Below are 15,556 nucleotides of genomic sequence, written 5' to 3' on the forward strand. Positions count from 1 at the left end.
GTCGGCGAGGGTCGTCGGCCCTGGCCGGGGTCCGGCGACCCCGCCTACAGTCCCCCCACCCTCGCGGACCCCTCCCAGCGATGGTGGGGCGGCGACAACAGGGGGAGGGTAGGCCCTCCCTCCCCGCCTGTCCTCCTCCATTTTTTTAAATTTTTTTAAATTTTTAATTTTGCTTATTTTTATATTTAATTTAAATAAAATTAATTCTAAAAATCAAATTTTGGGTCAAAATAACGTCATTTTAGCCAACAAGAGAGAGAAAATATTAAAACAAATCACGTCAGCATTTTCTGTTAATAAATTTAGCTGTTTTAATTTTAAGACTCATTTGAATCAATTTGATAAATTTTAGGACTCGATTGCACTTTTTGCAATTTTAAGACTCAATTATATTTTCCTAATAAGTTTTAGGACTTTTAGTGAACATATTAAAAAAAATAATAATAATGTTTAATCCTCTTGGTAAAAAAGTAACTACAAAGGCACGCGTACCGGCGCCCCTCGCGCGAGAGAGAGAATAAACATCATAGTAAGTCGACACCAATGGTTGATAATGATGATGCGCACACAAGATAACTTCCTGCAGCGCACATCACCTTCCCTTTTCATATTCACTGTAAAAACCGTCCATGGCATTGCAACTTAGACAAGCCTTCCCGTTTTTGAGATTGAAAAGAAAAACGAACGTTTCAAGATACGTGAATCATGGACCGCTCCTTCCTCAAACTCTAACATGGAGGTGTCATTCGCGGCGTCAATCGTTACCCGTGAATCAACGCGAGAACGAATCCAACCGAGAACGAGTAGCCTAGACGTTCTCGATTTCCGCTCGCTGCGTTCACTGTATAAACTCATAACTCCCCCTCTGTATCATTGAGGGGAAGAAGGGATGTTTTCATTTACATTGCCGCTTACTGAAATTCCTAACCGACAAAAGCCTCGACAGCAAGGTTTTCAATCTCCTAGCGCCTGGCCCTGGTCGAATGACGCCGTAGTCCAAGCTCTGCAGGTTCGAGCAAGTCCTCCGTGGCTTTCCACCATTCGTCATCCCAGAACACCAACCTCCGTGAGTGAACTCACCTCTCCGTTTCTTGAGCAGCTCGCGGTCGATCTTGTTGAGGACAGGGTCGTCCTGCTTGAACTTCCTGGCGAAGGGCCGGTTGCTGAGGACCATCTTCCGGTAATCTCTGAGGCCGAGCGACCGAGGGTGTTGCTTCGGAGGAGTATCCCAGGAGATGTAGTGGAGGTCGTGGTTGGCCGTGGTGTTCTTGTAGTCCTCAGAGTTGCAGACAAGGGTTTGGAAGTAGCCCTCAGGGGAGGAGACGAAGTTGGCATAATAAAGGAGGAGGGTCCTCGGCAGGTTTTCCCAGCCAGCAATGCAGTACTCGGAGAAAGACCGGGATAGTACCATCCAAGCAGAACCTGGTTTCTCAAAGGCAAGTGATGTCGATGTATCAAACAACAGAAGTAACTTGAAATATGTAGATGGTAAGGCAAAACAAGATTGCTCGTACGCACGAGTGCTGCTAAAGAACGCGATTAAACTAGTCAAGACAAAATTTGAGGCTAATTTGATTGTGAAGGTTCTTTTAATGATGTGTTGATGATGGCATCAAATTAACACGCATTCTGTTATCATTGAGCACATAATTGGAACATATCCATCATGGTTTCTTCAACATATAATTGCTCATGTCCAATAAGATCCCAGCTCTCATCTTCTCAAACTCATGTTCCTCATTAACTAGTCACACAATCTCGGCTAAGAGCAAACCACATTTTCCCTGCAGACACCTCGTGACCGGTCATGGATCAGAAGCACGAAACTCCTACATTAAACTCTCATTAAAAAGAAACCACTAAACTCTCATATCCCTCGAACTATAATTGACCCACCGAGCCAACCACATTGTCGCAAAAGGGGCCTACTCAGAGTTTTTCTCTCGCATGGCTACCAAATTAGCCATGAGAAGAAGTGAATCAGGTGTTGGCATTGTGGATTAGAGGAGGAGCAATAGGGAAAAGGATCCAGCAACTTGGCCAGAACAGGATAGTTCAACCCCAGTTTCATAGGTAAGTTTGGGTGAATAAATCGCATGATCTTGTGCACAAGATTATGTACGATCCGATGTAATGGCATTGTTCGATGGAATCGACTTTCCAAACTTTTAGCCACACGGCTTGACCCTTGCCCAATTTGGAACCCTGTAAGTTTCACGTGGATTCACAGAACCAATGAGTGGTTCAGGAGGTTCCAAAAAAACAACAGTACACTGCTTGAACGTGGTACCCAGATAATATATACATATTTTTTTGGGCCCCTACAGCTATTGACAATTCAGATGCACCAATGGTTTCAATTTCTGGGGACTATTACTATTAACTATGGACCTGTACGCGTTGGACCCAGTGCAGGATTAATTTAATTAAACAACCGATATCTGTTTACCCTAGCAACTTCGAGATGATGAAAAGCCACAGCAAAAGCAAGAGGAATCAAGTACATCAAAACGAGACGGGCCCTCCAAGAAACTCACCGTAACCCATCCATTATCTTATTTAAGTAACCCATTATCTTATGATACTCACGGTGTGCTTCCTGTCGCTATGTGTGTTCACGTGCTGACTGGGGATAACATTATCAAAAGAGACTGAAAAGGAGGAGAATTTATCTAACAGCAAGAACGAAAAAAAAGAAAAAAGAAGAGGGTTCAGGGTAAAAACCTGTATAAAGCTTAAAGGCAGTTGGCAGAGTCCTCTGTTTGATGACCCACCACAGTTCTGATTTATTAGTACTGTAAAGTCCAGGATCTATTATGATGGGTTTGCCCCTCTTGTTGCTGCAACAGAAATCACAACCAAATTGATCAAAATTCCTCAAAGCCCAAAAAGTAAAGAGAGAAAAGAAAGGTCATGATCAAATGCAGAGGAGAACATGTGCTGCTGCTTACAATTTCCAACCCAAACGACTGCTGTGCTGTATGAAATTGACATCTTTTGGCAACTCGGAGAATGCATGCATCAAATCTGAACCAACAACAGCATGGGTCATCAATCAAGCCTCCGGATACAGAGACAAAGAGGGCAAAGCCAGCTAATCGATCGGACACGATAAAACAAACGGAACTTGCTCGCAAATTGGACCCCAAAATAACTTCCACTCACCATACCATCTTGAGTCACCAGTGGGTAATCGGAGGCGCTGAGGTTGATGAACCAGTCCCACCGACAAGTCCTCAAGAGCATGGCCATGGCATGCAGGGTCGTCCCCAGCATGGTCGGGCCTCGGTAGGTGACCAGGTTGGGCTTACCCACCACCCACACATTGCCCACCAAGCCAAACACCGGCTCTCCGGACACGAACTTCGCAACCTCCTGCCGCTCCGGCTCCGGCGCACCGGACTCCATGTGGATGAGATAGTAGTTCCCGGGATGGTACAGCGCCCTCAACAGACGCTTGAGCTTCGGGACATCGCCTTGGGACGCCGAGATCAGGTAGGCGAAGGTGACCGGGTACGAGGAGTTGGCCCTCTGGAGGTTGAAGGCGATGGTGGGCTTGAATCTGGCGATGGGTATGGCGAGTTTAGCGGGGATGAAGAGCAGAGAGAAGGCGACCGAAGCCAGCATGAAGCAGGTGATGAAGAGCTTGATCCTCATCATTCGAACTTCAAGAACTCTGCAACAGCAGCCTTTGGAGAGAGAGGGACTTCAATGGTGGGTTAGTGCTCCTTTAAGGAGAGAGAGAGAGAGAATGTGAATGTAGATAAAGAAGAAAGGTTGATGAGAAGTGCGTGAGAGTTAGAACTTTAGAAGCACAGGTTCCTTACTTTGAAGGGAAGGACCCTCAAAATGCCACCAACTATAAAAATTGTTGGTGGAGAGACTCCTATCTTTTTCTTTTCTTCGAGGGAATTTCGGTGGGTGTGAAATTACCATTCTGGGCCTCCTCCTTTGTGGGTGAATGAGCGGGACCCTCCCGACCCTACAGGGACAGAACTGGAAGAGAAGTTCTGATATGGGAAGGAGACGTTTGCCTGGCCTCCAATAATGGTGGGTCGATTGGTACCGACGGATGGGGTCGCACCAGCTGCTCATTATGAGGTGACGAAACATGAGTTATGTCCAAAGATCTCAGATGATGAGGTTTCCTTTAAGGTAAGTGTTTTCCTCAGTTTGGTTACTGTCTGTGCACAGACGAGTTTCTGTAGATTCGATGATCTGGGCCGGTACGATGTGCGACGAGGCCGGTCCATTTGCGGGGCCGGATTCCACGTGATTTTTCCCAACCCGGTCGGTCCGGCTCCCGATTGCAAAACCTTTTCTTGGGACAAGATTAAGGGAAGTAGATTCTCTGGGAAAATTCCAACTTGTCTCCTGAGCACGTTTCCTTGAATCACCTCGTGTATTTTACTTTGTCTCGAATGGCTCCATGGGCTGCTCGTCGGCGAAATGATTGTCGGCCCTCGAGCGTGCATCGATGGCCAGTTCGGCTGGCGGCCCACCATCCGGCTAGCTACATAGTACTTATCTATGGGTAAGCCACAAAATGGGGTCTTCTTCTAAACAAATTCATAAATCCAACATTAACAGTTTCTTTTTATCGATAGCGCGCGCTCCAACGGAATAACGTATGGCTGGTGCCGACCGCGCTATACCCGATTTGGTGACCGACCGAGAAGAAGGGAGATGTGAGAGTTTTTTGATGTTATAGATCGTCATGTAGTGTGCCAACAGTGTCGATGAGCTTTCACCGTGATTCACAGGCCGGGACGAGGCACTTGTTGCTGCACAAACAACGTCGTTACCATTGAGAGAATTGTCGAAGGATGTTTATTATATCTAACAATAGGGGATACACATTTGACCCGAGCCACCAAACCAAATATATTGATAGAATATCAAATTTCACTCTTTTATGTTACTATCAATCGCATGTATTTTATGTGTTGAAAATTCACAGTCTATATTTCGTGATTGTAAATCTTATTACGCTATCTGTGTGATCGATGTTGTTAAAGGATAATATAAAAAAAATTAGAATTCCAATGCATTACTAATATTTGTGATTTTTTATTAGATTTCTCGTGAAATTTTTTTCATTTTCGAATTTTTTAATTGAATTAATAATTTTATGAAAACACAAGGGAAAACCTTAGGCTCGAGAATAATCCGGCGCGTGTGCTGGCATTGTCCGGTGGTCATTGCTAATTAGAGGACGATCAATGCGTTGAAAATAATAATTTTTTTTAAATTAATTGCTTAACAAATATTCGCGAGGACTTGGCAAGAATTACCGTTTCAGCAAAATCCATTTTATAGTTAAATCTTGTTGTCCTCCCAATCAGAAGAACACAGTGACTCATTGGCCACGCCTCGCTTCTCCCAAAGTCAGCGCTGTCGTTATTAAGAAGCATCACCTAATTCATTGCCACGTCACTGCTTTCTCTCTCTGTTTTTCTTCTCGACCTAGTAACTCTCTTCTTAAATGTAAAGGGGTTAAGATCACATAAATAATGCTCACTATAACATATACATATCCTAAATTTTTGGTGTGTCACTAAAAACCATAAATTTATCAATTATGACACAAATATCCCAATTTTTTTTTCTAAATAAAAAACCCCTTACTTATACCAGTGTGACGAATATATCGGACTAATTAAAAAAAAACATAAATTTTGGGTCAAGTGACAATTCTGGCTTCAACTTTCTTTTGTCTCGTAAAAAATTACAAACTTTCGCTCTTATCCCAAATCTGGTCCCCGTTGACTCTCTATTTGAAATCACACTTGTTTAAGAAAAAATGTTATGGTCATGGGCTTGGCAGATCTCGTCCATGGTGTCTCTTGCTGAGCGATAATTTATAGCTTCAGATTATGAGTCTAGTCGGAGAGATTCAATCTGGAAATGTTTTTAACTCGTCGGTAAAGCGAAGGAGACGATGAATAGTTTCACAATTATTCTTCAAGCCGTGGCTTAGAGAAAAAGACAATAAATAGTGCTTTAAATCCAATCAACAAAATCACGTGGATTTACTGCTGAGGTGGAATAGTCAAGTTGGACAATCAATAATTCTAAGGCCCCGTTTGGTTAAGCATTTACTGCTGGGGCATTTGGCAAGCATTCCCAATGAATTTTCGGGCTTTCCAGCATTGGGAATACTCACCGCCTAAAGCTAAAAGCTGGTCCGGATTAGCTTTGAGCTTGCAAATGCTGAAACCAATTTTTTTATTCCCAAACTACCCTCACTTATTCTTTAATATTCCGGTTTTGCCCCTCGTTATTACTGTTCGTCTTCTTTGTGCGAGGGCAGCCGGCGAGGCTCGACGATACCGGATCTGAATGGCGAAGGGTCGGCGAGGTTGCTCGACTCAGGTGACAGTTGCTTGACGTCACGCGATAGCCCAAGGGCCATCAACCTGGGTCGCCCTCGGGCGATGATGGCCAGTGCTAGATCTGGCTCGCTGGTTGCCGTAGCCCTTCGCTAGCTCCGGAGAAACGGTAAATTTTTTTTAATAAAAAAAATATCCCAAAGGTCTTTGCAAAAAAACAAAAGCCAAACATTACTTGGGCCAATATAGCTTTATAACGATTTTTTACCAAATGCCATTTGCATTTCCCCAAGTGTTTTAACTAAAGGTATTTGCATTCCTCTAAGACCTATTTTGAAGGCTCATTTGCAAAGTTGAACCAAATGGGCCCTAAGTCAAGGGGGCCAGATATGAGATTTAAACGAAAGTTTATATTTTTTTATGGGACAAAAAAATGTTGGAGCCATAATTGTCACTCGACCTGAAATTTGTTCTTTTTATTTTAGTTAGACCCAAATATACTAAAGATGGAACTAATATAGAACGTATATATGCTACAATGTATAAGTTGGGGATATTTATGTCACAGTGGGCAAATTTAGAATTTTTCGTGACACAACAAAAATTTGGAATTTTTTACTGGTATTTTTCCTAATTAGGATCAAATTCAAATTCCGGGCAAATGGCGCGGCTCAATTCTTTTAGGAATATATGTATATTCGTTTTTTTTTTTAATATATATGGCATTTTTCATACAAATTTTTGCACGCGCATGTACGTACTGGGCTTTCGTTTTCTAAATATAAAGGAAGGTGGAGGAGGACGACAGGTGCGACAGCCGACACAAGCGTGCTGTGTTTATCGTCACCCCCGTGTACCTTTTCCCGCAATAGAAAAAGCTCGGTGCCTCCTTCGCTCCGGGCTCCATAGATTCTCGGAGACTTCACACGTACGATCTCGTCGCTTTTCGCTCCTTCCTCTCCGCTCCACATCCGCTCGTCGACGCGACACAGAGAGAGGGAGAGAATCACGCGTTGATGCCGTGGAATCTCCAGGAACAGCGCGGCCGAAGGTCGGGTTTCGTCCAACGGGCCTCCTCCTTCTTCGGATTCGATCGATCTTGAGCTGTTCTTGAGCGGCAGAATTCGCGTTCTCCTTTGATGCCCGGCACGTTGCGTCGTGCCTGAGGTGATCTTTCCTTCGTGGGTCGGGGAGTTCGGCTCGAGTCTTGCGGTTCTTGGTCGTGAATTTCCTCTCCCTCTCTCTCTTTTGGGCGATGGGTTGGTGGGTTCGTATGCGGGGAGGGAGAAGTCCGCCGGTTGCTGTGAAGGTGTCGTGCCTCTTGCTGGCCTGCATCTTGTTGGTCGTGTGGCTGAACTCTCCTTCGGAGCTGGTTTTTCCGAAGGCCAGGCATGTGTTCAACAACCTCAACGGCGATCAGCACGCGTGCAAGGCCTTGCACGATTTAGAGGACTACAAGGCCAAGTGTCAGTACGTGAAGTCGAAGAACCCATGTTCCTCTCGCGGCTATATAAATTATTTATACATATTCTACTGCACATTTTCGGATTTGCCGATACTGGGTTACGGTTTCTTGATTCTGTGGCTAGTTGTGCTGTTTTACTTATTGGGGAACACGGCTTCCGAGTACTTTTGCTCCTCCCTCGAGAGCTTGTCTAGGCTTTTGAAATTGTCCCCGACGATCGCCGGAGTTACTCTGCTTTCGCTCGGCAACGGCGCGCCAGATGTCTTTGCTAGCCTCGTCTCCTTCACGGGTAGTGGGACTCAGAGCGTTGGGCTCAACACAGTGTTAGGGGGCAGTTCCTTTGTGACCTGCATCGTGGTGGGGATCATAAGCTTTCTCGTGCACAAAAGACACATTCGTGTGGACAAGTCTGCGTTCGTTAGGGACGTTTGCTTTCTTATGCTGGTTCTCTTATTCTTGCTCGTGATCTTACTCAATGGGGAGATCAATCTATGGGGCGCATTGGGTTTCCTGTCAATGTATGTCGCATATGTGGTCATTGTTTATGTTTCTCATGCCCACTGGCAGAAGAATTCCGACATTGAAGGCAATTTATCGTCGAATGATGGAAGTGATGATTTGAGGATCCCGATTTTACATGGCTTGGGAAAAGAACAACTTGCTTGTGTCGAGGAAACTCTAGAAGATGGGTGTAAATTGGAACTTGGAAGTTCTTTGGACTGTCAACCATTGGGTTTCTATCGTTGGTTTCTCCTTATTCTAGAGTTGCCTCTTTATCTGCCTAGGAGATTGACAATACCTGTTGCTAGTGAAGAGAGATGGTCCAAGCCTTATGCAGTTGCTTCTGTCACATTAGCTCCGCTTCTCTTGACTGCCCTTTGGAGCTTTCAAGAAGAAAATGCCACTTTCAATGCTAGGCTAGCAGTCTATGGGGTTGGATTTCTGATTGCAGTTTCTCTGGGAGTTGTAGCGTTTTACACTACCGAGTCATCAGACCCACCAAAGCACTGTCTGTTCCCTTGGCTCGCTGGAGGCTTTGTGATGAGCATAACTTGGAGTTACATTACAGCACAAGAATTGCTGGGTTTGCTTGTTTCACTTGGATATATAGTCGGGGTGAGTCCTTCTATATTAGGATTGACTGTCCTGGCCTGGGGCAACTCACTTGGAGATTTGATGACCAATTTAACAATGGCCGTGAATGGTGGAGCCGAGGGGACACAGGTAGCATTGTCGGGGTGTTATGCTGGACCTATCTTCAACATGTTATTTGGCTTGGGATTGTCTCTCGTTGGCGCATCCTGGCATAATTATCCAGCATCTGTTGCCATCCCCAGAGATCCACTTCTTCTGGAAACTCTGGGCTTTGTGGTGGCCGGGTTGGTTTGGGCACTTGTGGTTTTGCCTAGAAGGGATATGAAGCTTGACAGGGTCCTCGGTGGTGGTCTGCTAACTGTGTATATAGTTGCTCTATCTCTTAGGGTGATACAAACAGTTGTAACTCCTTAAATCTACCCTTTTATTTCCACTTTTGAGCATTCAGTCTTGAGCCCATTACCAGATTGATTTCCAGGGGGTTTTGTACAGAAAATAATTTGCCTGCATTTTTGAAATATGTGAATACATAGAGTGACCATCTGTTTTGTCTAATGCATGGTCCCTCCCTCTCTTGTTGCACACATGAACGTGCACAAACAATGAAACAAACAACTGAAAATTCCACTCAGTAATCCTGGACTTTTGATGGGAAACCAATCGGTTGTCCTTTGACACTACCATTTTTTGTCATGGTGATATTTGTACTTCAGTAAATATAGGTTTATTTAATGGAGCAATGAATATGCCTACATGAATCCAGTGCCATGTCCTATCTTCTTACATCTGCTCTTGCAATCTTGTTAATCACTTCAGAAACAGTCGTGGGATGTAAAATGATGGCAAATTTTGTCTGTATAAGCATGGTGATTTTTGTTTCGCTGAGCAATCCCATTGAGTTGAACAACTTATAACAGGGACTCTACTGTCTTAGTGTTGTTTACTTGCAGTATGACTACAAACGTCTTGTATTAATTGGTGATCAGCAATTTTGTTTCTTTTCCAGTTAAAGGAGCCAGTGAATTTGCTTGGTTTCCAGCTGCACTGTCTTCTATCCACTAGTGCTTAGAGCTGCTCATTTTTGTCGAGAATGATTTCTTTGTGAAGTTGCTGTTTATGCCATTGATTTTGTGATAACATATGATTGATATACTTTCTTCTAATAAGGACTGATGATCTATGCATTTCTCATCTTTTGATTGTGTTAGGCACTAAGTTGGACATGTTCTTTCAGCGAGGAGCTATCCAATTGGACGCTACCTGGAAACAAACGATCTCTCAGCACTCTGTCTCTCTTTCTCTGTTTCTTTACTGCCAAGATTTCTGCTTTCTTGTCGACCAATTGATCAGGTCTCGTTTGAAGATTTCGTGCTTCCATCTTTTACAGTTGCAGTCGTCCCATTTCAAAATCTATTAGACTAAGATTGACCTCTAGGTCTGTGGCAGTTGCTGGAATAGGTGAGTCTCAGTTTTTTAAGCAATGAGAATGAATTTGAAATCTACACAGAAAAACTGGTTCGACATGCTGGGAAAGCAGGTTTTTCTCTTGGGCATTCTCCTTGTCGAATAACTGAAATAACCACACGATTTGCTTGTAATTAGAGTACGTCTTGCCCGGTTATAAACAGGGTAATTAGAGGTGTGTTGAGATTTTATTTCCTTGGAATGACTAGGATAACCAGGAGGGTGTAACAGGAAGAGTTCGGACATTCGGTGCATTTAGACACGCGATTCAATTGGCACGTCGTCTCATTTCGTTCTCGGTGGTCCCTTTAATTTTCATCCAGGCGAGCTGTGCAGTGGGGATCAGCGCAGTGATGTGATGGAGCAACAATGCAGATGCGACAAACTCCAATTTCTCAAAATTCAGCTAATGGACCAAATGCAACAGTCATGGTTTTGGTTTTGGTTTTGGCTGAATCTGTTGAAGCGTCCTTGTTAATCATCTAACCCGACGCAGACAATTGAGAAAAGCAACTGCATAACGCGAAATGGACCTGACATACTACATGGAACAATCGACTTGCAAAGCGGCTTGACTTGCTACGTCTCCGGCCTAATTAAAACTTAATTCTCAAGTTGCGGAAATGTGGTCTCAAACTTGTCGCTGTAAGTTAATCTTCTGTTCGCCGACACCCTTTGTATCTCCGAGGAGAATAAGGAATGCCACCACCTCGATAGATGCTCAAGGGATTGGCTTTCTTCTTTTCCTTGTCACGGGACACCATTGACACTTCCTAGAGATTCTCATGGGCAGAGCAGAGGATTGGTTCACATCAGTTAGGCCACTTGCATTGACGATACTTTGGACCAACTTGATTGAATTGAGCTGGCCTGTTTTGCCTACTCTCCCATCCCACTGGGGATAAGGGCACCCGTTCCTCCTCTTCGGAATTTTTTTCCCATTTCTTGATAAAGGTCTAAGGACTAAATTGAACATGTACAAAAAATTTACTTATCACGTTGAATAATTTAAAAGTTCAAGAACCACATTATGTATTAAGCCAAAATTTTATGGATCACATTGAACAAATTAAAAGTCTAGGGATCACATTGCCCATTTATGTCATTTTCTCTGATTTTTAAGGTCATTCAAGAGGGAAATCTGGGCCAAACATGAGGCCTGAAGTCAGGTTTATTTGGCATATGTGCACCCGAAAAGATCTAGATGAAATCAATGATTCCTCATCAAATCTAAAAGAGAAGATCCCTAGAATCAGATGAGAGCTTCACCGAGTGGCCACTGCCCAGGATGCAAGAGCTCTTGCACCCTCTCTGTGTCTGAAAAGCTGCGTGCCCCGAGTGGGAACTCCACCAGAAGAACCCTTCACGAGGTTGAAGAATTCAGTGCCCAAGCTCATCAGATGAGTATGAGTTTGGTTTTGGATTTGGGTCAGTGAGGCATGGACCGTTTTTGAGTCGGTCCGGAGATTCATTTACTTGGGTTGTCTTGTTCTTCATAAACTCTTGCATGCCCTTGCTTGACTGGGTTCATTTAGATGTTGTCTCGCTGCGCGGGCCCGGAAAATGACTTGTCTTGAGGGGAGTGATATCAGGCAACAAAGAGAGAGAGAGAGATTCAAAGGCTTATCCTGTGCAAACTCCACGAGATCAATATGACTAAAAAGAGGCGGCTGCAAGATGTGGATACAATAGAATGACAGTAGGATCTCCAGATGGTATATATATAATCCAAATTTGATGGGTCAACGAGCCAAATCCTCATAGTGGTTGCATTTGCACCAATAAATAAGTGCAAAGATAGGTCACGGTTCACTTCAATGTAACAAATGAATGACCAAGTGGTTAAAAATGTAGATTTTGCAGAGCTAAAGCAGCGTGGACCAGTGTTTTTTTGGGCAGCTTTGCCGCATATTTTGGGTAAGTTGTAAATTGTGGTTGCGGTGAATGGCATCTTTAATTTGAACCTTTTCACCCCTCATACCATCTTGTCATTCAAAGGAGAGTAAGTTTTTTTTATGGGAAAGATGTTTATATTCTAGTCTCTCTCATCTTACACATTGTCAGATTAGATACTCGAGTTCTTGGAGAGATGTTGTATGGCGGGCACTCTCGAAAATGATGAAGCGGCTCTACAATAAAGTGCGCCTCAAACCTCCATGAATTGTCGACAATCGTATGTCTAAAGTACTCGTAGGTGCCTTAGCTGAAAAAAATATCATTGCCGACAGCCTATACCAGTATAGATTACAAAAAATTAAAAAGGTTTCTACAAACTTGAAATTGCTCAATTGCCTAAAACTTTATGGAGGACACTCAAATTAGACAAGAAGCAATCATGCTTTCAATAGGCCAAACAGTTTAGCTAGCCTTAGAAACAGAAAGCACGAGTAAATGGCCAAAAGGCCCCAACCCAGAAACCTATCCAACCTCATATTCTTCTTTGGCACAACCACAAGCGCCCACAGCAAGCCACTCATCAGAAACCCCAGAGTCTCATACAGAGAATTGTCTCCAGGAATCTCATAAGAATTTGGGTACTTAGACCATGACTGAAACACCAAGGACAAGCCCAGACCTATCAGCGTATTGAACATCGGCCCCGCGTAGCACCCGGAAATCGCGATTTGGACCCCATCGGCGCCGCCATTCACGGCCATGGCCACATTCGCAATCAGGTCTCCAAGTGAATTGCCCCAGGCTAGGACAGTCAGGCCTAGAATCGAAGGGCTTATCCCGAAGATGATCCCGACCGAGACCAACAGAGAGACCAGCTCTTCCGCGATTATGAATGTCCAAGTGACGCTCATTAAGAACCCTGCAGCTAGCCATGGGAAGAGGCATTTCTTTGGCGGGTTGGACTTCTTGGTGGTCACGTGTGCAAGATTACCAAGAACAAGGCCAATCAGTCCTGCAATTAGATAAGTGACCGTGCTGCTTCTGAATTTGACATTGTCCCTCTGCGAATTGCACAGTGCTGCTAAGAGAATCGGGGCCAAAGTCACCGATATAACGGCATAAGGCTTGGACCATCTCTCCTCCTTGACAATAGGGATGGTCAGTTTTCTTGGCAATTGGAGTGGCAACTCCAGGACATCCAATAGCTTCATCAAGTAGCTGCAAGTGGGTGAATCAAGAATCGAGAAATGAGATAAAAAGTCATCCTCATCTCGCTGACCACCATTTTCCACCAAAACGGATTTCTCATCATCGACATAACCAAGTAGTGGTATGCCCATCACTCCAAGATCATCTCTTTGTGCAGAACAGCTATTTGAGATTAGAGAAGCCGAAAAGAGCTTGTTGTTCCTCTGCTTTTGGTAGAAGAAGTGCATGAAGGAGACAGTGCAGACATAAACAAGGTAGATTGAAACAAAAAAGATGGAGCTCCAGAAGCTGACTCTGCCGATGGCTACAATCACAAGGAGAGAAGAGAGTGAGAAGAGGAAGAAGAGGACATCCCTGATAAAGCTTGGCCTGTCGACTATTATCTCATGATCAGGGCTTATCGATATGCTGATTATCCCAACAACCACACTGGACACAAAAAATGCTCCACCGAGGATACTGTTTAGGCCTACATCTCCATCCCCAGTTCTCGTGAAGGACACGATACTGGAAAAAACATCAGGGGCTCCATTACCAAGGGAAAGAAGGGTCACTCCGGCTATTGTCGGAGATAGCTTCAAGATTCTCGATAAGCCCTCCAAGGAGGGACAGAAGTAGCAAGCCGCCGTGTTACCCAATAGATAGAATAAAACAGCAAGCCACAGCAAGAATAGAACATGACCAAGCACTGGAAATTTCCCACAGGTGCAATAGAAGATTTGGAGATAGTTGATGTACCCTTTGTGTTTGCAAGAAACATGGGACTTGACATACGCACAGTTGGCTTTATAATCTGTGTAATCATGGAGGCTTGTGCAACCGTTACTGGTTATATCTCTGAGAAGCCGAGATCGAGAGGCGGCGGCCATGGGAGTGCTTTCGCCATTGGACGTGGGTTGGAACTGAAACTGGATTGAGTTCGGGCTGTGTTGGAGTTGGGTTATGAGGTAGAATAAGATGAGGAAGAGGAAGGATGCGTTGAGGAAGATTGAGAGCTTGTTGGGATGATGAGACTTGGTGGCGAGTCTTCTTGGCAGTGCCATTGTCTACTGGGGCTTCAAAGGTGAGGGAGGTTGTAATTGGGCATTACACAAATTCAGAGATGGTGGTGTTGAGGACTCAAGTCCATGACTTTTGAGGGACTTATGGCGGGGAATGGGAAGGGTTTGTCCTCTGGCTGATAAATGTGTGGGAAGGTGTGATGAATAACATGTATTCAAAATATCAAATATTTGAAATGGCTAATGGGACAAAAACAGTAAAAACTTAAGGGTGTCTGTATTTTTTCCCCTTATGAAATCCGAAATAGTCTTGAAATACAAACGTTCTGGAGGACCTGAAACTTGTACCAAACCCTATGCTTATTGCTTTTACATGTTGTGTTTAATAAAAGAACAGGCACTTGTTGCGGACATTGACTGTGTCAAAGAGCACAAACTAGTAGGATAAGATCGCCGTCCAGTGAAGTGTATCGAAGACGTATTCCTCAAGCAGTACCGTACTAGTAAGTGGGTATCTCAGTATAGACTCGATTTTGATTAAGCTGGAAGGTTTACTGTCTATGCCCGACATCGAGTTGACGAATTACTCAGTTTTCTCAAGTTCAGACTGCTGCAGTTCAATGCAGGTCTAGAACTCGAGTAGGCAACACAATATAAGTAGGGAGCAGATTGTTTACATGTTCGTATGCTGAAAAATACGAACTCTCAAAGGCATAAAAGATGCAACTTATTTCACTGGCCAGTTGAGCCAAAATTATCAATAGTATCGTACTCGACTATGTTAAGTAATTGAATTGATTGAGCAGAAATTAGACTCAAGCAGCTGCTTACTCGAGCTAGATTAGCTAAGTATCGTGAGTTGTCTACATGCTTGTCCAAGAACATGTCATGTACTTCTGTAACCGGTGTTGGTTCCCGTCCAAATTAACGTTAACGGAGGAGCCGCCCTCACAAAAGCACATTGCTCGCCGTTGCCGTAAAGGGCCTGGTTCAGTATCTGTATTCTCTAGAGTTGGTGTGGGGCGACAATCATTTCGTACGCCTTTTCAACTTAGATTTCTCGGATCATAGCATGGTCGTATAGCCTAATGAAT

At 44.1% G+C, this 15,556-nt stretch overlaps 3 protein-coding genes across 5 annotated transcripts in view; 1 reads left to right on the plus strand and 2 right to left on the minus strand.

Annotated features, from left to right (window-relative positions):
* Positions 1-547: 547 nt before the first annotated feature.
* Positions 548-15,556, minus strand: part of LOC115674795 (beta-glucuronosyltransferase GlcAT14A) — a 30,398-nt gene continuing 15,389 nt past the window's right edge. The window contains exons 2-5 of one of the 2 annotated variants that reach the window (XM_056321459.1): positions 3,171-3,718; positions 2,952-3,027; positions 2,725-2,840; positions 548-1,422 (exon numbers count right to left, since the gene is read on the minus strand). In XM_056321459.1, the coding sequence (XP_056177434.1) occupies positions 896-1,422; positions 2,725-2,840; positions 2,952-3,027; positions 3,171-3,660 (1,209 nt within the window). In that variant the 5' untranslated portion in view covers positions 3,661-3,718 and the 3' untranslated portion in view covers positions 548-895. Of the gene's footprint in view, positions 1,423-2,724; positions 2,841-2,951; positions 3,028-3,170; positions 3,863-15,556 lie in introns of those variants that run through there. The other variant, XM_030597309.2, reaches the window with a different exon arrangement.
* Positions 7,147-9,447, plus strand: LOC115674766 (cation/calcium exchanger 2). The gene has a single exon (XM_030597270.2). It carries the CDS (start codon positions 7,588-7,590, stop codon positions 9,304-9,306), a length of 1,719 nt encoding a protein of 572 aa, XP_030453130.2. The 5' UTR covers positions 7,147-7,587; the 3' UTR covers positions 9,307-9,447.
* LOC115674848 (cation/calcium exchanger 1) lies at positions 12,556-14,689 on the minus strand. 2 transcript variants are annotated; one of them, XM_056321458.1, is made up of 2 exons: positions 14,200-14,689; positions 12,556-13,968 (listed from the first exon to the last, which is right to left on the minus strand). In XM_056321458.1, the coding sequence occupies exons 1-2, from the start codon at positions 14,502-14,504 to the stop codon at positions 12,690-12,692; spliced, it is 1,584 nt and encodes a 527-aa protein (XP_056177433.1). In that variant the 5' UTR covers positions 14,505-14,689; the 3' UTR covers positions 12,556-12,689. The 2 variants fall into 2 exon arrangements, with proteins under 2 accessions (XP_056177433.1, XP_056177432.1); XM_056321457.1 differs by having other exon boundaries at positions 12,556-14,688.

The sequence above is a fragment of the Syzygium oleosum genome, unplaced genomic scaffold (genome assembly GCF_021117445.2).
Source record: "Syzygium oleosum isolate NSW1041296 unplaced genomic scaffold, Sole_v2.1 Sole_v2.23, whole genome shotgun sequence".
NCBI lineage: Eukaryota > Viridiplantae > Streptophyta > Magnoliopsida > Myrtales > Myrtaceae > Syzygium > Syzygium oleosum.